The sequence below is a fragment of the Bombus vancouverensis genome, chromosome 3, assembly GCF_051014615.1.
Source record: "Bombus vancouverensis nearcticus chromosome 3, iyBomVanc1_principal, whole genome shotgun sequence".
Classification (NCBI taxonomy): domain Eukaryota; kingdom Metazoa; phylum Arthropoda; class Insecta; order Hymenoptera; family Apidae; genus Bombus; species Bombus vancouverensis.
Genome location: NC_134913.1, coordinates 1,723,514 through 1,745,430, shown reverse-complemented (window position 1 = coordinate 1,745,430; position 21,917 = coordinate 1,723,514). Strand labels below are relative to the sequence as shown.

General features: G+C 45.6%; 1 protein-coding gene across 2 annotated transcripts; it reads left to right on the top strand.

Moving 5' to 3' along the window:
* Positions 1 to 1,197: 1,197 nt before the first annotated feature.
* On the top strand, positions 1,198 to 21,085 carry LOC117164115 (uncharacterized). 2 transcript variants are annotated; one of them, XM_033346943.2, is made up of 5 exons: positions 1,198 to 1,445; positions 4,906 to 5,628; positions 12,883 to 13,001; positions 16,058 to 16,151; positions 16,413 to 21,085. In XM_033346943.2, the coding sequence occupies exons 2-5, from the start codon at positions 5,413 to 5,415 to the stop codon at positions 16,578 to 16,580; spliced, it is 597 nt and encodes a 198-aa protein (XP_033202834.2). In that variant the 5' UTR covers positions 1,198 to 1,445; positions 4,906 to 5,412; the 3' UTR covers positions 16,581 to 21,085. The 2 variants fall into 2 exon arrangements, with proteins under 2 accessions (XP_033202834.2, XP_033202833.1); XM_033346942.2 differs by lacking the exon at positions 1,198 to 1,445 and adding an exon at positions 1,552 to 2,174.
* The last annotated feature ends 832 nt before the right edge of the window (positions 21,086 to 21,917 follow it).

Genomic DNA, 21,917 nt, shown 5'->3' with positions numbered 1-21,917 from the left:
TGTACACATGTATACAGCACTATCTTTGTATTCTTATCGTTCGCGAAGACCATTCCGTGTTCGCGGGGAAACGAAAGCTCCGTTCGCGTATAGAAAAGAACCGAATATACGGCCGTCGTTCGAGCAGACCCGCGTGCGATTTTTTAACTCGCTTTGCTCTTCCCGTGCTTGAGAGCGACAAGCGGGATGTTAGGACAATGCAGCTCGTATTTCGTACGTTCTCGACGCTCTACCAATGGATCTTGCTGACTCACACCGACCATTCAGGTTCCTAAGACAACGACACCGGGCGAGGGTTTTAAAGTTGCATTATTAATCGGGATAGACGACAGAGCAACGAGTCGAGTATGGGGTGCAGTTTTGTTTTCAAGTCTGGCCGTGCACGCTTCGTTGCGTGGGCGTTCGTTTAATTATCGAATGTAAATAGGTTCGTTAGGGAGACGTTTTTAAGCGGGTGCTTCCCCTATATTCGCTCGTTGCTCTCGAGGCCGAAATATCTCGCCGGCGCGACCCTCGAAATTCCTTCGTTTCGCATACACGAAGACTTTGGAAATCTCAAAACCGCCGAACGGAAATAGGATTATATCCTGATTTGTCAACTAACTGTACATGACAACAGGTAAATCTACGACACTTTTAAACTCTAAACGAACGAAACAAGCGAACGTTTCGTTTATAAGAGTGACAAATCATGCGTTGCCGAGATTACGAAAGGATAAAGAAACGCGATAAAGCAAAGAATCCTACTTTTCTCTTGCGTTTCTTATCCGACATTATGAAAAGCCAGTATAAATTCTCTATGTCGCAAATATCCTGAAAATATCTGCGCAAAACGGAAGTTAGGTGGTAGGATCGATGGATCGTTGCACGCGGGAAAACGACAGAAGGAGAACGCGACGATTCACGGGTATGAACACGTAGCGGTCGTAACGCACGGACGAACGTCCGAAACGCGGCTCGTGGACTTCACAGAGAGATTTATGGAAGCGCGTGCGCGTCCCGATCCACACATGGACCGCGAATAGAAGCATCCCCTTGTTTTCCATGGCACATCGTCTTGTAACGTGTGTCCTGTCGCGTCGTATCGCGTTTCGGTCGGTTAACGAGTCGCTGCTTCTTCCGAAAGCGCATTCCAGAAAGACAGTCTGAAAAAAGAGGGAAAGAATCGCGTTAAGAAATGGAACGAAGAAAAGAAAGGAGAGGGAAGGAAAGAAAATCGAATGGTCGGTGTTGAGCGAGGAATTGGAGCGTCGAAAGGAAGAGCTGAACGGCGGAAGAGAGAGCACGGAAGGGAAGAGCGGAAGGAAGGAAGGCACGCGTGTTGGCTCGGAGTGAAGGGAGTGGAAGGGAAGAGAGGGGAAGGGAATAGAACGAGACGGAACGGAACGGAATGGAACAGAACAGAACAGGAAGAGAACGAGAACAGAACGGAACGGAACGGAACGGTAAGCCAGGAAGGGACGGATAAGAGAGTTAGGTGGGGGTGTGGGGTTTAGTGAGTTCGGTGGTGGCGGCCGGTCAACGGGTGGCGAGTTCTCAGTCTGTCCTGCGCCGTCGAAACGAAGGAAGCGCCGCTCGTCGTCGAGCGCGACGTCGAGCGCGACGAGCCGACGAGCCGACGAGCCCGTGCCCCTCTTAGTTCGCGTTCGCTCGCCGTCTCGAGAGTCGCGTTTTCTCCTTTTGTTTCGATTGCGCGAACGCGCGCGCTCCTCGCTTTTCTCTTCCTCTTTTCCTCTTCCAGTTCTTCCAGTTGCCTATCGATACTGATCACGCGACCAAACCTGATTTTTCCGTCTTTATCCCATCGAAAAATCTCGCCGTACCTCCGCTAATCTATTTCCTCCCCCTTTTTCTCTCTGTCCATCTCTACCTCTTACATACACACTGTCTTTTTCGTTTTTTCATTTCTTTCCTTGTTTCTCCCTCTCCCATTCTCTTTCGTGCTTAGCCTGTTTTTTTCTACCACGAACCACCTTCTTTCTATTCGCATCCCCGTTTCTCACGCATTGTCTAATATTTTCTTGCTTATTTCCTATGACTCGTGCCATTTCACACGACGCGATAGAAGCGAATGTTCAAGGCTGAATTTCTCGCAAAAACCATGAACGCGGCAATGTTGGATTTTTTGCTACGGACTTGATCGAGAGCCGTGCATCGACCACCTTCGTGTCAAGGTAGGTCCATCGCTACGATTACGTTTTCTCGTTGTTATGAGCGTTCACTCTGCTAGAAAATGTAGTTCGTGTTTTTTGATGGATGATGAGAGAGTCGGTACGTGTTATGGACGTCAAGAATCGACAGTTGATCCTTGACCATTGGCCATTGACCGTTGCGTTATTCCGTTGTTCTCGTGCCGCTGGCTGATTGTTAAACAAATCCATACGAGCAAACCTGGCGACGATCGGATCGCTTACTTTAAATCATACTAATAATGGAACATTGATTTGTAATTTTTCGTGAAGCTTTTTTTACACGCGCTTGACATTCGTTTCACAATGATTTTCATCTGTTTTTGCACGACTAAATCGTTTGTTGCGTTTGTAACGGTCGACAGAATCGCTTAAAGCTTGGCGTGCAATTTTTAACGAGAATCGTTCATTGACGTCTACAACGCGACTTTAAAGTGCATTTTTAGAATGGTTGCAATTACGCGAAATCGTTTGCTTCGAGAAAAATACCGCCGTGATTTTTGTTCTATTCGACTTCTGTACGTTAGAATTTTGCTCGCGCAAAAATTGTATCATAAAGAAAACACTTTTGGGGGGTCAGGCTTTTGTTCTAATAATTTGTTACGCTTGTATATGCATATATAAGTGTAAACTTACCTCGATCAAACGTCTTTAAATTTTTAACACGAATCTAATTAAGACGCAGAAACAATTTTAAAATGTAAAAATATACAGTAAAATATACAGTAAAAATATACAGTGTTTCCGCGATTATCGAGAAAAAGATTATTTACATCGAGAATTTGTGCAATTTCTTATAGTATTGTAATACTAATTTGATCGTTTTGAACTTAGCAACAGACAGTTTACCTTACTAATTTGAAGATAAATTTACGCCTCGTAATCCGGTGATCGCATAAATGTTTGCGTACTCGTTTATGGTACTAGTTCGGCGCCAAGAAATCCAGGAAAAACTTGAACGACAGAAATTGTAATAATTTTCAATAAAAACGAAACCAACTCTTCTCTCTTTTTCCTATCTGTATTTTGTCTTCCTAAGAACCATGCAAGAACGAAATCGAAGAACGGACGCGTAATCACGGAAAAAAGATTAAAATGACGATCATACGTAACACACGTAAAAGGAATGACGTTTGCCAGGGGAATTCGATGCTTACTGCTGCCGCGTGCAATGAACATTTTTCCATGGCAGTGTCGCGTTTGCGTAGGTGAGCCAAGTTTGAAAATTTAAAAAGATAGGTCGAATTTTCTGTCGGAGATTCGGTTCGCTTCCCGGTTCCAGCGGGAATAAAACCGCATCGTCCGATATCGATACCGATACCGATTCACGGTTTCTGGTAAAACTGGACGCGTACAAACCGGTCAGATGCGCGAGTTTCCCTCCGATTTTCCGGGAGTTCGCCGAACCTGCGGTTTCCATTTCGCTGCATCCGCCCCGCTCTGTCCCTTCGATGCATCGCTGCGCCGGCCAATCGGTCATTCTCTATCGAAAGCTCCGTATAAAACACTTGAATAGTTTTTTGCGGTCGATGAACGTCCGGCTCATCGTCCCGCCATGTATAAATTTTTCACGAATTCTCATCGAATAAAAGATAAGTAGGATGTAATAAGTAAGATAGAAGAAAGACAAGAAAAGACAAGGAATGTGAAAAAATTCTTCAAAAAAACATAAATCGGTTTCATACATAGAAACGTCTAAACGGTACGTCAGGTTCTTTTTTCGAACGTAACTGGAAGTAAATTATCGCTTCCTTTATCGAAATAAATTTACAAACGTAGTTTTGCAAACTCGTGTTCGCTTCTTGTTGCTCCTTTAAGTCTGCCGTTTTTAGATTTAAGCGGTTCTTCCCTGTCACGAAAGTTCGTGCAAGAAAGGTTCCAAAGGTACGTGTGAACTGTATAAGTAGTACGAGTACGTCACCAAGTCGGTCGCGAGGGAGTAGAGGGAAAGAGAGAGAGAGGGAGTAGAGGGAAAGAGAGAGAGAGAGAGAGAGAGAGAGAGAGGAAAGGAAATAAAAGTCGCAAGGTACCACGCACTAGGCGCTAGGCTCCATCCTTGAACTGGGTCGCCTAGCGTGTCCTGCAAATATCGCTGCTTCGCCGACGACAAATACCGTCGGCTCCTCTCATGAATTGCAAATTCGCGCGTGCAGTTTTTTTCATGCTTGCGCTGCCGCTATTGCCGCGTGGTCGAACTTCAATTTTTTTTTTAGAAAACAACGTATTCCATATAACGAACTTATTAAACCGATTTATGAGCCTAGCATTATTGCAGGACCATTTTTTATTCTCTTCGTACCTTCCTTACAACTCACAACACCTCTCGAATTCTATCGATTTCGATATTAGTTTCATATAGTATATTATATAATCGAACGATCGATTTTATCAGCTTCCTCGACTTCCGCCAGCAAAAAATTTTACCAGATGGCAGGTTTACAGATTACCAACGTAATCGAATCCCTTCGTACGCCCTTCTCTGGTAAAAGGAAGGATCAATGGACTCGCGTAAGGTGTCGTCTCGATGTCGTTTCCGGACGTAGCTTTCTTTCCCCTAAGGTTCTTCTCTCGAACAGAGATTTGTCGAAAATACATATTCGTATCGGACGATATCCTGAACACTTGCCAATTATTCGTGAAAATTCGTATCTAACGGAAACGAATTCTTAATTTCTAAATTCCCGCAGCTATTCTAAAAACGTATCGATCTTTTCAGGTTGTGTGTAACGAAAGGTGGCAGGGATCGATAATACCAAGGAAAGTAACAAAATTTCATCGTTACGACGTCGGCAGCGACGGCTGCGTTGACAACATTGGCGATAGCAAGAGTAACAGCACCAGTAACGGCAGAAGCAATCTCGAAGGCGGCGACAATGAGCTCACAGACGAGGAAATAACGTCAATGCCAACGAAGTTTGTTCTAAAGTATTTATCCAAGAAAGAAGTGCCAAAGAACTGCGAAAAATTAGCTGTAAGGCGATAAACCGCGAAACTAAGAGGTTAACGGAGGAGAACAGAAGAATTGAAAGAAGGAGGGGAAAGAAGGGCGAAACTGACAGGGGAAGAAGGGAAGTAAAGTGCGAAGCGGATAAAAAGAGAAGGAGAAGGAAAAGCAGAGAAAAGAGGGGGAATGATGAGAAACAACGTTGCGCGCGAGAAGGAAAGATCGCGGTAGGCGAAGGATAAAGACGTGGATCGGGCTGGATCCGGGTCGATCGGTGTGATGGTCTCGGGGTGGTGCCCGTGCGTGCCGATCGGCCGCCGGGAATCACCGGCCCAGCAGCAGTCGGCCTCCTCTTCGAGGAGCTTCGGAACCGACGGTGCGCCGTTCACCGTCAGCGCGGCCACCGATCGCGCAGAAATGGTCCAGATGTTTTATTACGAAAATCGCGGCAAATGCTGCAAGAAGCTTCTCCGATACAACGGATATCCAAACAAGGTAAGCGGATGTCTTTTTTATAGTCATTTCTACGTCTTAAGCGTTGTTACGATCACTCGGAAGATAAGAACAAATATCTCCTTCGCGATTTCATTTGGTTCGAGGCAAAGAGAAAATTCAGTTCTTGCAAAATGATGTTTTTATGGTGCCCGGTAAGAGTTTTCGGAGTTCGGAGAACAGAGAATGGTGAAAGATCCGTTTCAAGTTCAGGACGGGAAAGGTTCCAAGTATCCGAAAGTCCCTGGGGAAATAAATCGATTCGCTATCTGAATAGCCATTATGCGGACGTGGCTTGGAGGCAAGTACGGAGGCCGGGAGGTTGGTAGGTTGGCTCATCGGTAACGCCAGCCGAAGCGTACACTCGGAGAACTCGGCCTCGGAGAAGACGAAACGCGAAAGAGAGAGAAGAAGAGAAAGCCAAGGGGAAAAGGAAAGTCGGTCCCTTAGCCGTGTTGCTGGTGGAACTGGGCTAATGCTTCGGAGTTCCAAAACTCGTATCGGCCGGAATTTTCTTTCAATAACCAAGTTATTATTCATCGCGTTCATTTATTACCTTCCTTCTGTCCTATTCCCCCTTTTCCACCTTTCGAATCTTGTCTCGCGCATACAAACGGCCAGCATTCTTTCGATTCATGGCGAATCGAATTTTCCTCTCTGCGAGGGAAACGAGAGATCGCGTTCGAATCAGAAAAGAACATCCGGCGTATTTTTACGAGGGGTTACTCCGATCGACGATCGCTCGTAAAATATCACATCGAATCATCCAACGAAAGATTATATTTTCGATCTTATCGCGTCAGCTGTTTAGCCTTGGCCGACCGAAAATTGTTCGCAACGAAACTTTTCTTCTCGTCTTATACATATCGCTGTATGTCGCGATAAAATCCCGCACCGGGACGTTCGTTTATACGTTTATACGCGACAATGAACACGCACGGCGGGGAAATCGCAAGACGACCGGTTAATCCAATCTCATGTCTGCAATCCGTAATCCAGCTGGATGGTAATTCTTCCTAGCGAATGTTTTGAATATGGATGAGTATGATTTCCTTGGCTAATTCCGTTATCTGCATATTAAAGACTTCCTCAAGCAGAAGTGCCCTCCGACTTTTCTTTTAACGAGAGACGATCTCTTTTTTTGAGTAACCTGACGCGACCAAACAGCCGCCTGTCGTCTTTAGATCTCCCGAGCTACGACGACGATAACGACCGCGACGACGACGACGACGACGACGACGATGCGTCGCGTAGTCACGAAAATTCGCGTCAACCTCCAAATAATTTCTGTGCTCGGTCGTTGAAGTTCTATTTTGAGCTACATACTTTCGCTTGGAGAGACGTGGATCGTCCAAGAAAAGCGACAAATAAGGATAAAAGGGGAGAAAAAGGAATGCGTATTCGGGTGTACAGACGCACAGGTCTCCGCGCGGTTGAGCTACGATAAAAGGCAACATTGTCTAGCACGATGAATGGCCTAGGCGGTGACCTCTCTGACTTTCAGTGTCGCAGACGTTCTTTATGTCGGCACGATTAAAGATATCTCGGATGAAAGGGTTTCGTTTCGTCCGCCGCAGCTTTCCCTTTTTATGCGAGACTGCGCCGGACCAACGAAAGGAAAAGGTCACGGAATCTTTCAGAAGGAGCAAAAGGTTGGAAAAAACATAGCCTTGTCGCAAAAGCTATTGCTTCTATTTATGAATTCATCGACTCTTGTTCTATCTTATTTCAGCTTCTCCGCTTTCCTCGCATTTAATTTTGACAGAATCGACCGATCTCGAATACATCCAAAAAGGGAAAATCATTTATCGGTTCTCTATCGTTTTTTCCCGTAGTTCTTGTCGTCCTGGTATGCCGTGCTTTGCTTTGAAAATGGCCACAGTTCCGTTCCGCTTTGCCACAAACGATCGCGCGGATGATAAACGGCAGACAAGCTTCACTACTTGTAGTTTCGTCCGGCGGAGTTTATTTCGTTCGAGACAACGAGAAAATAAAATGCTTTGGATCCTCGTTCTTCGTATCGACTTATCCTGTATCATAGGATACGCTAAAACGAGCGTTACAAAACATCCATCTCCAAATACGATAAATAATCGCCTGAAAACGATAGTGGGTATTTAAAATTGCTAAAAATACGATCAGTTTTTTATTGTTTCGAAACGAGAAAGTGCAACATTGGAGGGACGATATTTCGAACATGTATGTGTACGCGTGTGTGGAAAAGGAAGAAAAAGCTAGATTCGAATGCGGTATCGAGATCGATGGAACCGCTAGACTCGAAAAGACTGGTTTGTTCTCGAGCCAAGGAACGTTGCATAGCTCCGATAACGGCCGAACTAGCGGAGGAGCTTTCGGCTGGGTGAAAAGCCAACGGCGGTAAAGCAACGTCTCGATTTTTTCTCGTAGGATAGCGTGGGTTAGGCTAGAAATCGAACAGAGTTCGGGAACGTAGGGTCCTTTTACGATACTATTTCTTTCTTCCTCTTTCGTTCGATGAGTACGCGAATCGATTACTCTTTTATCCCAGGTAATATCGTGCTTATATAAGGGAAAACAAGGTTGCTACGTCAAAAGGTACAAGGTTTTTCTTTCATAGTACGAATTTGCCAAAAACTATATTTATACCTGTATCTTTCTTGCTATACGTTGGTCTCGCGCGTGATCGATCGTGACGGCCTCGACAACGAGACAAAGCATGCGACCGGATGATATCCGCTGTGACGAAATAAAGCGCGCACTGGTAGTACGATTAGACGAAGTAGCGTAGGTAGCGGAAGAGAGAGTCAATCGGAAAGGTAACGATACGGAGAGAGACGCATGATGGAAGAACGCCGAACAAGGGTAGGGAGGAGGATTGAAAGCAGTGTGGCAGGAGCAGGAACGGCAACCGAATGACTATGACGCGGCGCGGCGCGGCGAGGCGCCGTGGTGACGGAAGGATGGGGATAGGAATGGGAATGGGGTTGGGGGGCGGAGAGCCAAGGGGCTTGGGGTTGCAGGAAGGCAGAGAGGAGCTGGATCCAGAGGTTAGGACTGCGGGAGGAACGGAGATGGTAGACGGAAAGGATGTGGAGCGAGGAAACGTGGAACAGGAGAGGTGGTAGGACGGTATGGGGATTGAGAGAAACGGAGAGAGGCGAAAGAGGGAGGGTGAGTTGGGGGAGCAGGGTGAATCGCGGAAAAGAGGCAAGAGGGTGGATATTCCAGGCTGCACCCCGTGGCTGTCCCAGCGCATTGCCATGGCAACCGACCCTGAAACACCCTGCGGCCGTCGCACCATCGGAGCTTTGCTTTCCGATGATAGTAATAATGTATCCTCGCTTTCGTTGATGTAGGTCGCAGGACGTTACCGCGTTACCAACGGAAGGCTAGTTTTTTCATCGACATCCTCACCACCGGTCACGATTCGCAATTACTTTTTACGCTGCATTTCTCCTTTCTCTCCCCCCTTCCCCCACTTTTACTCCTCTCGCCCGTTACTTCTACCTCTTACTCCAACTTCTTTCCCCTCTTTTTTCGCTTTTCTAGAATACCTATCTACGCTTTCGTACTGCTCGCCGTATTTCTCGTACAGCTTCTCTCGTGCCTGTATCGACACGTTCTCGTTGCTTTCCCTGTTTTCCACCGAATACAGGAAAACGATTTTTCACGATGACGATCGACTGCCTGAAGAACATGATAACGGTGATCGAGGGAAGGGAAGAATCGTGGAAATGTTAGCGCGGATATTCCATCGGGACGTCGATTGACCGCGTGTAAAAAATGCGATAACGGAAACAGAACGAGAAGAAAGGAAAACGAAGTTGGAGTAAAACACGACGTGTTTGTCGATGCATCGCAGCGAGTGGCGTCGGCGTTTTTAATCGGCGCCACTTGTTTCTAACGGCTCTCCTTTGTTTAAGTCCCTACACTGCGCTTCAACCCCACGATATCCCCAACCTCCGTCTCTGTCACCCGTCTGGTCTATCCCGCAACCCGTTTCCTGTCACCCGTTACCCGTCACCCATCACCCATCACCCGTTATCCGTTATCTACTTCACGTTCGTGCGTCTCTTTTCACACCGTTCTTCGCTTGGCCCTCTGATGGTCAAGCGATCGAATCGCGACAAAACATTATCGTAACTCCATTTTTCTTCCACTTCTTTCCAGCCTTGCATAAAATCGGAGAAACCAAAAACCAAGGACGAGTGATACCGCCATGAACGTTCCTTTACGCGGCTGATCCACCGATCGTAGACAAATTTGTCGATCGGTCGTTCCGTTGTCGCATCGCCGCCAGCGGGTCTTCCTTTTTCTTTCTTCCTCGACACCGACCATCAAAGCCGAATCGTTAAGTTTGCTCGAGTGGCTGCCTAAAACGTAATTTCGACGCTAACGAGTCGACGATGCGCCGCTTAATTACTTCTTTGTACGAACTTCTTAACGTTTAACGAGGACGGTTGTGGACGGTTGTTAACGCGTAAACGCGACGCGATCGTCCAACGGTTGCCGATTCGAGATACGGAGGCGACCTAGTGCTGCCGAATGAAAATTGAATCGCGGATGGAAGACTACAGAGAAGGCTGGATGAAAAGAAGCGCTCCCCAATTTAGGGGAAGGTAAATGCGAAAGGGATCGATCGGAATCGAGTCGAGGCACACTTCGCGGTATTTGTTCGACGAGTCGTTTCGAAGATTGATTCTTTCTTAAGGGTAGTACGTGAATGGAAGCAGAATAGCTGATGGAACGTAGCTAGTAGAGCCCGGTTTATCAAATCGGATATAGAGGAAGGGCAGATAGAAATTCGAATTACGATTAGTTGGTCCGATGATCGATAAACGAGATGGAGTCGAATGTTCGCAGGAAAATCTTCCACGGCTTACTCGCGACGGCCGAAAGAGAAGAGAAGAGAAGAGGAAAAGAGAAGAGGAAAGGAGAAACGAGAAGAGGTCGTTACCCGTTTCGTTCAACGACCCCATTACGCGTGCAAGATTAAGCCCGTCGTATCTAATTAGGTTTGTAGCGTGGCAGGTGTAAAGTATTGCTGACCGTAGCGTCGCGTCGCACGGATCGGTGGGTACCGCGATTTCTGGGATTTCGTAGAGAACCGGATTTAATCTAGGTTGTACCCGTGTACAACCTAATATATACGTGTACTTGGGTATATATATATATACATAATTTACCTATATAACCTACATGTTTGTAGATGTATATACTTATATAACGTACATGTGTATAGATGTACATGTAGGTATATGTATATTTATCGTCCGGAACGGCATCGCGTTACCGGGCTACCGTTTTCTCGAGCAACTAACCCAGAAAATACCCGGTGCTTTGTCCTCGGGAACTCGATCGCTCGAGCCTTCGCTAGCTGCGAACGGAAAGGAGAGAGAAATTGGTAAACGAGAAATTCCTTGAGAAAATTCCTCGCCATTTCGAATTCTAGTTAAAATTCCGCTCGCATCGTCTCGCCAATTCTCTGGCTAAACTTTTCTCGGCGAAGCCCCGGGAGAAACGGGAACTCGCAATTTCTCAAAACGCGAGACTCGACAGACTTTGTTGGACCCGCTAAGTTTCATGTTCGACGCGTCACGTTGATCGGTCGAATTCATTATCGTGGCTGTGGCTCATAGCTCGTAACTCATAGCTCGATCCAACATCGTGTCACCGTTTTTCTTTGCGCGATTTGGCGAGTCAAGAGTTTCCCGATTCTTATTCTTACAACACCATTGATATTCCACGATGGCGTTGCGCATCCAATCGTGTTCAGAAACTAAATCAAGCGAAACTTTGCGAATTCGCGAGATGAGTCCATTTGATGAGTGCATTTGATCGAAGTACGCAATAATTGTCGTACTTTTTATCTGGAATCGAGGGTGGTGAACATCTCGACTGTGCTTTGGTGTGTGTAACGCAAGATAACGAACAGATATGAGCAAGCACGCAAAAAGGAAGAGGAGATTCAGCTAACAAATAAGGGTGACAAACAGGTAGTATTAGAAAGATAAACGGGAGGGTTGGGAAACGATGTAAAGAAAGGGAGAACGATGAGACGAGACGAGGCACGCGCGTGGAGCCAGAGACGAGAATAGAGCGATCGACGAGGCAATGGACCGAAGTAGCGGATTATCGGATTAACTGGTAGGTATATCCGGTGTGCGTAGAACGGGCAAGGTAGTGGGCAAGGTACTCAGGCAAGCTGGTTACCCTTACTGATTCCGCGGATCGGATGGTGTATCAGAGGGTGTATCCCGTATCGTATATCCCCAATGAGATCTCGCGAAATTAACTTACGATACCTGGAATTACGAGCTACAAGTTACGTAGGTATACGAGTTGGAGAACGAATAAACGCCACCTTTGCTCGGAACACGAGGTCGATGCTCCGAGTTCAGCTACGGAAAAACGAGCGAGAAGAACGAAGGGATATATTCAAAGGAGGGCGCTCGCGACGGAGGAAACGCCCGTAAAAGTATTTTCCGTTTTGTTCGCGAGTCGTGTTGCCAGAGAAATTACGAAGATGGCAGTTCGTTATTCGAACTTAAATAAGCCAGACGACAGAACTGATTTCTTCGATGATTCGCCTCGATGAGCAAGCAACGCTGGCCAATGCGAACGCATCAGTTTCATCAGTTTACCGAACAGGCGAGAAACTTTCCTATCAACTTTTCTCTCGCGTTCTCTATCTTCCCACGATTCGCTGCAATTTTACCATTTTTCATTACAAATTCGTTTTACGAAAAGACCAAGTATTCGTACGCTATCGATGGTATTTCCATATCGACGAGATTGTTTTAAAATATCGTAACGCATAAGAAATCACGGTGTCGGTTTGCATTCCATCTATCCTAGTTGATACAATGTACCAATGGGAAAGAGGCGCGAAAAGAATCGCGGCTATAGTGTACGAAAAAATCGGTCGCGTAAGGCATCACACGAGAGACAAGTTTAAAGAGAACGCAAAGGAGAGCTTAACCCCGGAAGGAGGATCGTAGCTCGCCCGAAGCGTTCCTTTGTCGCGCGTTGGAGAAAACTTACTACCTTTTACGAACTCTGCTTCCTCTCTCCCTCTCTCTCTCACTCCCTCTCTCTCTTTCTTTCCCCTTTTAGCTAACTCTCTTGTGCTTGCCCTGTTCCCTTCGATCCATTTCTTCGCCACTTCGTCCGATTTTCATGTTCAGCCTTTAATGTTCGTTGGATCGTGAAATTTCAACATTCCACTGTCGTATCTCTTGTCGCGCAAAAGCAACGAATATGTTCTGTATGCCGCAGGTGCTCCTATTTCCGGAGGAAGGCTGGGCGAGAAGCGCGAGCAGTTCCTACTGGACTTTGACACCGTTTTGGTGGAGTCGTAGTCGATGCAAGGTAGTCGAAGTTGCTGGAACCAGGAGGTGAGTTTTGCGTGGTATCAGGATGGCTGGAGATGTCGAAGCGTTTACACGTTGTCGACGATAATACCATTGTTACGACGTTAACGGACTCGTTCTAAAAGGACGCGAGCGATGCACACGTACATCGTTACGACGTTTTGCCATAACCGTATTCCTGCCGGCAACGGAAATTCGTGCTTTTAGGTTACGTGGTTGGAATGCCTATACCCTGCTTGCCACTTTACCAGCCGAAGATTACAGGGACGATGCATCCGAAATTTCACTACCCACTTATTTCCTTTTCACGAACTACTCCTTTGCGGCCTCCACTCATTTTCCACGCATTTCAACGCATCGCGACGTATGTGTCCTATTTCCACTTATTCCAATGTCTCGCTAATTACGGCTCTCCTATAATGTCATTATCCAACAGTTCGTCCTTTTCATTATTCTTGTCCTTTTTTATCCTTTCATATCGAAGGACCGAGATGCGCGACAGGGTCAACGTAGTTGAGAAATAGTTGTGGAATGAGCGCTCGACTCGACGTCGCCCTCGATCCTCGATCGTCCGTCGAAGAACAGCCAATTACTTCCCAAACTTGTCGAAAGAGCCAATTAATCGAGAAACTGACTTGCCAAGAGTGTCGACTTGCGTGCAAACTTTCCACTTACCGTTTGAACATACCGATTTGCGAGAAGTTGCAGCCATACGATCGAGCGATGCAGGGTCAACTCTGATTACAGCTTATCGTTTGTAACGTATCCCATTGAAAATTACTTAACACGCGTTCGCCTTGGAAAACGGATCGTTCTGCGACACTCACGCTTGGCAGCACTCGCTAGGCGAATTTTCCGAAATATTCCACCTAGTAATTTTGCGAGTCGCCCACGGCATGGGAGCCAGACCGCGCTAAGTCAAGACAAACAAACCGGTCCGCGGTCGGTGAATCCTCGATTCGAACCGCTTCCAACTTTCGTACGGCGAAGCAAACACGGCGCTATTTGCAAGTTCGGACCACGTTCACACGCGACACCGGTCAAAGCTCGCGATTACGCCCCGAAAATCCTGCATCCTCGCTGACAGTGTATAACTGGCGCGTTGTTTCCTTGCCTGACTGAACCGCACACACATTCACTTTATATCTCGTTTCGATAACACACGTACAATAGTACACGTACGTGTAAAAAAATGTAATCAACAGCGATCGACAAACCTTTCTCCCGTTCTTGAGCAAAAGTTCCGCGCGAAACTAACAACGAGCAACGGACGCGACGCGACGTTTCGATCGCGTTTAGGACAGGTCGACAAACGGCGTCAATTGAAATTCGTTCGTTTCATGTTTTATTGAACAGCTCGACGTGCAACACGGTGCCCAGCGATCGAAGCACGAGCGAAAGAAATTTTAGTCGCGAAACAAGCAGAAGCGTGTGTAGGCAATCGATGCGAGTAGGTACGTAGGTAGGTACGTAGAGGTTGGCGGACAGCTCGAGCATCGAAAGGGTGCTCCGGCTCGGAACTTTCCTTTGTGAAGCGAATCGAGAACCGGAGGAAAAGTCAAAGCACCAGCCACGGTGGATTTTAAACCGAGTGTTGGATCCGCCGCACTTCAATGGAGAGCGTTTAAACTTTTAATGATCGTCGCCGGCTGAAGCGCTTGCCGGAATAAGCCCCTCGAGTCACCAGGGAGGGTTGCCCTCTCCCTTCTTCTCTTTATTCCTTTTTCGCGCTTCTCGCTCTATTCCTCGCTTATCCTTCGTTCCCTTCACACCCTTCGCCCCAGCTTCCTAAAACGGCCCAATCCCTTCCTTCGCCACTCTTTCCCTTTCGAATTCCTCCCTCTTTTTTCCAACCTTTCTTTCCTTATTAATTATTCTTGGCTCGTTTCGCGGGTACGACTCCACGCCCAAGTAGCGGCACGCTTCGTTTCGCGATTTCTCTCCTCCTATTCGCAATGTACCCCGATCGTTCTATGGATCATCCCTGCACATATTTCGTTCAACTACATATACACGAGACCTCCCGATAGTTTGCTCCCTAATCCAACTATAATATTATAAGTGATATCTTACAAGTAACAAGTTACAAGTTATTAGTATTAATAACTAGAGTTTGCTCGTGAAGTAAATGAAATTTTACAAATAATTTCTAACTTGCCAATTGACAAATTATTTCTTTAATCCGATATTGCCTACTTTCATCGTTGGTCAGTATAACGTTATCACAACGACATTTTGATCCTTGTTGTTTCTCACTTACCGTTCTCGATAATCGATTTTCGGACCTTAGGCCTGGTCGAACAAAGTAAACTTCCTCGTTCAATCTGTTGTGCGTTTATCGCTTCGAGAGCAAAACGTTGTAACGATCGTATCAAAGCATGGCAGAGAAACGCGACGGTAATCGTATTACTGATTCACGAAACGGTAAAGCGCTTACACAGAGAATCGAGCGGTCGCATGTTTTTTTTACAACAAAGCTGCCCGTCAGAATTGGCAACAGCTGGAAAATGTTGATGTACTACAATCAGCGCTATATGTTTGTCCTTTTAATTTACCTAGCCAAGGCTTTAATTTATCATGGCCGGTCATCGCCACTCCCGTTGTTTGATGCGACGCTGGGATACGGATACTTGTGAAAGCAACACAGTGAGATCATAAAGTATCAAGTAAGGTCATCGACTGATCCAGCCAAAGTTAAGGCTATACGATACATAATCCGGGCGTACGCAGACATAAATTAACTTTTGAACTCAATTTTAATTATTGTCCGATTCTATGATCTCACCGTATCCTTTTCGCCTTCTATACTTGTGCACTGTACACACGTACCGTTCGACAAATATTACGATTTTGGACAAGCAATTGCTTGCTGTGGATAAACGCTTCTGCATGCTTTGCTGGTCTCTATCAAAAACTTTAATCGAATGCTATGCGTCGTATAAATTGAGAAAAATGGCAGGCGTGGTTAATATACCGGACAAGTTCATAACGGTCTAAAATGCATTTTCCACTTTGTCGCATCGTCGTTTCACGCGTATCGTTCGGTCAACGCGTTACTTATCGAATTAACGTTGTTTCAGGTACAGCACTCAGGCAAAAATGGTAGACACAGGAACGGGCACGCTTTATATTATCGGCTCTTTCAAGAGAATGACCACTGATCCCGATTTCAAGGTACATACCGTTCCAATCTCTTCGTTACCGAATCGCGCGAGTCGGAACTTTAAGTTCCACGTGTGTGCGTTTCCTTGCTAGAAATGATCAAAAGCTTTCGTCGGGGCAAGCGAATTATCAAACGCGATATTACACGCCGTAGGTCGTAATTCGTGATACAAGCGAAGAGCTGCCTTCACTTCACCTGTACCACGAGTTTAGACATATACGCATAGCAGATGTTAGCAAATGTGAACGTTGCCTATTTCTTTTTGTCGTCAGTTGTACCTGACGTCGAACGTGTCGTCGAGCGACTTCAACATGGGTTATAGTATGACTGGCACGTTGGAGCGTGGCTGTAAGAAGACCAACACCTTCCAAATGACTCACTTTGCGGTGATTCGTCGACGAGACTACGAAAAGGCCTACGAAGACTCGAATCCCACCTAGTGCCCGTCCACACCCACGCTGTCCGAGTGTGGGGATTGCGAACACTACGCGTAAAAGGAAATGGGTGTTAACCAAATCACGCGCGCGGCTTCCCTTCTGATTTATTCTCGATCCGGAACAAACGTTCTCTTGGAAAGAAGGATCACTTTCCGCATCGAAGATCCAGCAGATCGTTACGCGGATTACATCGTGGTTTTCAAATGGGTTGCTTATCGATTACGTCAACAACGCGGTCCTCGATTCTGCTATCTGATCTCGATTCTCTTGAAATTCACGAAAAAAATATCGAAAACTAGCGATCAAGGCTGCAATCGAATTCGCGACCGATCGGTTGCGTTACGCGATATCTGATACGGGACACGCGACACAAGATACCCGATACGCGATACGAGAAATCGAGGAAAAAGAACCGGGCGATCGGACACCCGACAAACGAGCAAAAGCCAACACGTCCAAAGGTAGCGTTTAAACTTAGGTCGAATTAAGTAGTTTTTAACTAGTGGCGAACGATATGGAAGTGGAGTATACAAAAGTAATGTGATCGAAGATCGAGAAAAGCATTTTCCAAAGTATTAGCACGTAAGTTGTAAATCTCGCAGGCGATAAGTTTTCCTATGCGTCCTTCTTTCGTGGACACGCGCTGCTCCTCGTCCACCGATCGATTATCGTCATCGTTATTACTGACGCGCGATCGAGCTTCCTACGCTTCCCGTTCCTCGAGCTCCTCCCTCCTCGTGCCGTTCCGAGGAACGGAGCTCGCGGGAAACTTTGCCCCGTTAGTCGCGCGCGCTTCCACCCAACACATACACATATGTATAATCCTCTTGGCCAGGGTCGAGGATCGTTGTCGTGTAGCGGCCTAACTTCGAAGCGATACTTATTTTTGTTAAAGAATAGAGAGACGCGCGGCCGTAACACGACGCGACGTCTCCCTCGATCCGAATCAACTTCGAATGATCGCGTTCAATGATCGCGAGCCCGGTGATTTTTGTACCTTCGGCTTTGCTCAACGATATCTAGCTGATACCAAATGCGAACGGCATAGACGTAAGTTACAATCGATCGTAAATTAGCGTTTATCGACCAATAGAACGCCCGTGTCCAGATAAGTTTCGCTTTAAACATACCTCGATGGATACTCGTGTCTCTATAGTCAAGATTTTACGGCGACACCATCTTTTTTGAATAACCGAACAATGCTCCCTCCTTTTCTACCTTTTGCTCTCTCTCTCTCTTGCTCTATATCTATTTTCTCCCTCAGTTACGCTTTTTCACCTTCTTGTTCTTGTTGTTCGTTCTTTCCTCCGTACTTGAATGTAAACAATCTCTTCGCGTCCGTTCCTCTTTCTATTTGTCCAAACGTAGACTATCGCGAATGAACCCAGTATGATTCTACGTGCCATTTAGTCGTGTGCTATTACGCGTTACAGGGTTTCAAATGGTTTTTCGCGATTCGGCGAGGTTGAGCGAGCTGTTTACCGATTGATCGCTTATCCTTCCACTAAATTTCAAATCATCCTTGTCTGTCTTTTATTTTTATCCTTCCTATCGAAGGAAAGTTCCTTCGTTAACGTTTCTTGCAAAACGACAACTTAAGACTGTGGAAAATTCATTGATATCGTTTCTCGCCGATTCGCGATTCACCGAATAGAAAATCGCTACGAAAACAGCGTACAAATATTCGTTTAAAAGCTAAGTTAAAGTTTCGAGAAAACTCGATCGATGTCCGTAGGTCGTAGACAATTAGTTTAGACGTAGAAACGTAACGCTTCGTCTAGCAGATATTGTAGTTGTTAGATGTAGTCCGAATCGCTGATAAGTAAAGGCGATTCTGTCGTAGATTTGTTCAACCTTTGAAAGAGGCTGGAGAAGAATCGATCGAATAATCGTCAGATATTTAGGCTCGCGCATGACTTTTCCTTTTTGTCGCTTTCGTCGTCCGATAAACAGATAAAATAGAGAAGTAATCCTCGCATAAGCTCGCTACGTTGATGGAAAGAAACGAAATCAAGCACTAAATTAAATTTTTATCTATCTTGGCGAACAAGCTCTACGAAGATTACTCCATCTATTGCTACTACTATTATTCGTATATATTTTTTTCGCCAGATTTATCACGATAAGATATCGTTGATTGGAGGCGAAGGCGACTCTCGAGTCTCTAAATTCTAGATAGATATCTGCACGCTCGTAAAACGGTAAACACTATTCTCGCTTATCGACACAGTCTTAATCCTGTGTTCGCTTCTTTTTTTCGACTAGCTGATATTTAGATCGGTAGATAACGATTTAAGTGAACGTATACGTCCGATATCACGGTCCCTCCTAACTACTTAGCAGTAGCTTCGACCCACCGTTGCACACTTTCGTCTAATCGAAACGAAAACGGCGGTCCATCCTCGTCGGGTGCACAACGGGTCTCTAGTCAGTCTCTTTTCATCTTGCCCACTGTCAAGGTTCCGTTTGAAATCGTTCGATCGGTTTACACGTGACGTTATTCGCTGCGTGTAGACACTTCTTTCGAAGAAGCTATATGATTCTTATCGTCGAACGATGGCGCATCGTAAGATTCGAGTTATTTTTCCATCGCGGATCCTGATCTTAATCAAATCGAAGATCCTAAAACAGAAATTATCGAACGATTGAAACGGAACGAAGCAAGGGGCTAGATGTGTTTATGCTCCTAAAGTAGAGAGAGTTAACAAAGTAGACGTATATCATGTAGTGGTCGTAGAAAAGTTGATGTGATCGTTATCGTTGTCAATGTCATCGTCATCATCATCGTCACCGTCATCATCGTCATAATCGTCATCGTAATAGCCATTAGAACCGTCATCATCCGATCAAATCCCATTCTATAATTCCTATTGGTCCGTTTTCTTTGGCGTGTTTCACCTCGGCAGTCTCCACGGCGAGTCCACTGTTCTGGTCTTCGTCGATCTTGCGATCACGTCCGAATGGTAGGTAAATTTTATTTTTTCTAGATTCTAGACGACAGAGACGAACGATCGACAGAATCTCGTAAACCCGCAGCACGATGTCGACGGTAGTCGATTCGCCGAATGAAACGGACCGAATCGACTCGGATCAGATCGGATCGGATCGCGAACGACTGATCGTCGCGGTGACGAAATACCCTCGAATTCCGCTTGAAACACGGTAGTCGAGCTTTGCCATGCAAGCATAGTATTTAGTACGCTACAGGAGTACTGTAAGTAGATGCGGTCGATCCGCGGCAGACACCATAGGACAGCAGATACATAAAGTAGTACATAGTACATAGCTAAATGTAATCGGCTTCTCGCCTCTAGTCCGGTTTCGTTCAAAGCTTCTCATCCGATTTGTCTAGTCTAAACGCTCTACCTCTTACATCTTCGCCTTCATCTTCATCTTTGCCTTCAACTTCATTCTCACCCTCCGCCTCTGCTTCTCCTAGTTCCGTAACTCGTACAACTAACGGCAATCTACACCACTCGTAATCAATGTGTAGTCGCTTTAGAGAGATGTAATGGTAGAAAAGCCTGCAACTTAATCTTACGACTATCAGCAAACAAATTATTAACTATAATCGTATCGGTCTTAAAAATGCGAACAAGAGGTATTCGTATTCAAAGCTATGGCTGTGATCCTAATTAATCGTGAACCGGTTCGTAAAAACTATATACATATACGATGTAAGTAGGTTACGACGACGCATGTAGCGATAAGCGACGCGATATTTTGCCAAATCGTTGCGTTTCACGCGGGCTTGCGTTTTTCTTCCGCTATTCCGAACATGTACATATTCTACACGGACTCGACTGCGCTCGAGGGAACGCGTTACGTTCTTAATGTCCGGTGCTAAAAAGTTGCGTGTTCTTTTCTCGATCGTTTCTCCGGTAATGTTTCTTTGTTCACCAGTCTGCCCTTTCCCCGGCATCGAAAGCAGCGAATATCGTTGCCGTTTCGCGAAGATCATGGTCGTTTCGTGAGAATCAAATGGTGGCAACGACGACGTCGTCGACGACCACCGCACCCCGTAGCGAATCAAAATGGAGGAAAGGAAAGAAAGGTGAGGTCGCGTGCACCTCTTCTGGTCTCTCGCCGCTATACGAAATCAAAAATCGTAAATTTCTCTAGCCATCGTACCGAGCGTGTAGCGTTTGCGAACGATGGATAGAGCAGTTTCCCGCCAATAATCAAATCTAACTCGCCGTGCGAGAAATTGTTGCTCACAAAATCGGAGACTTGGTATGTATTTTCTATAAGCACCGCTAACGCGATTCGATCACGTTGTTCGATTTCTGTGGAGTATTGCTCGTCGACGAATCGACGAGTCGTCGAGCCGATCATAGTTGCCGGGAATAAGCGGAACGAATCGAGTACGAGTACTGGTGCGACAAACGCATCGATGTATTTTCACTACAGTCCTGTCTACAGTCAATTCATTTTGTATTTATACCTAATCTATGTATCTATCGTCATAATTTATGCCGAAATAAATGTTACATTTACGCACAGCGGAACGATCGCCATTTCGCTATTTTACCCTGTCTCATATACGCGTATATCCCAAACCTGTCGTTGCAAAACGCATATTCAATCGGGGCAAAGCTTATTTCAACAGACGGAAAATAAACGAGTCTCGGACTGTTTGAAATTTTTCGACGGTTTCTTAACGAATGAAATTATCAGCAAAATTACCAATGGGCTATCGGTTAGCCAGAAGATTTAAAACGACGTAGGGTCAAGGAGATTATTCCGCTCGCTCGCAGCCACGCGATACTGTATTATGGTATATCAATGTTCCACAATCACTTTTCAGCTGTGATAACAATAATTTTTACAACTAAATAATCTACTAGAAGGGGTGGAATCTATGTGTCGGTCACCACGATATTTGATTCTTATAGTTAAACAAAAAAATGTTTCGTGTTGAATTTGATTACGAAACGAAGAATGTGCTAATCTAAAAAGGACGATTTTTATGACAATTTGAATCTTCTTCTATCTATTTTATATTCTTCGTTATTTCGTTCCATGTCGGAAGGTTAACACGAACGATCAAATATGTTCATGATCAAATTAACACGGTTCCACAAATTTCAAAAGTTCACAACAGAGGAGGAGGGAAAGTGACATGCGCGCTAAATAAAACGGTATACCTACGTATTTGCAAAAGACATATGGAACGCATATCGGTCATTATCATGCATTAAACGCGAACGCAAATGTACCGCGAACAAAAGTTCTCTCAAACGAGTACGATCTAGTTAACGACTGTCGCGCAATTATCGGACATTGGAGCGAGTATCTAATTAACGCGGGCGCCGATAGCATTTGCAAGCTATGACGGGA

What these genes read in the sequence shown, in the direction of transcription:
- LOC117164115 (XM_033346943.2), top strand. Translation starts at nt 5,413, where the DNA reads ATGGTCTCGGGGTGGTGCCCGTGCGTGCCGATCGGCCGCCGGGAATCA. An exon ending in ACAACGGATATCCAAACAAG is followed by an intron (nt 5,629 to 12,882) that starts GTAAGCGGATGT and finishes TGTATGCCGCAG; the next exon opens with GTGCTCCTATTTCCGGAGGA. An exon ending in CCACTGATCCCGATTTCAAG is followed by an intron (nt 16,152 to 16,412) that starts GTACATACCGTT and finishes TTTTGTCGTCAG; the next exon opens with TTGTACCTGACGTCGAACGT.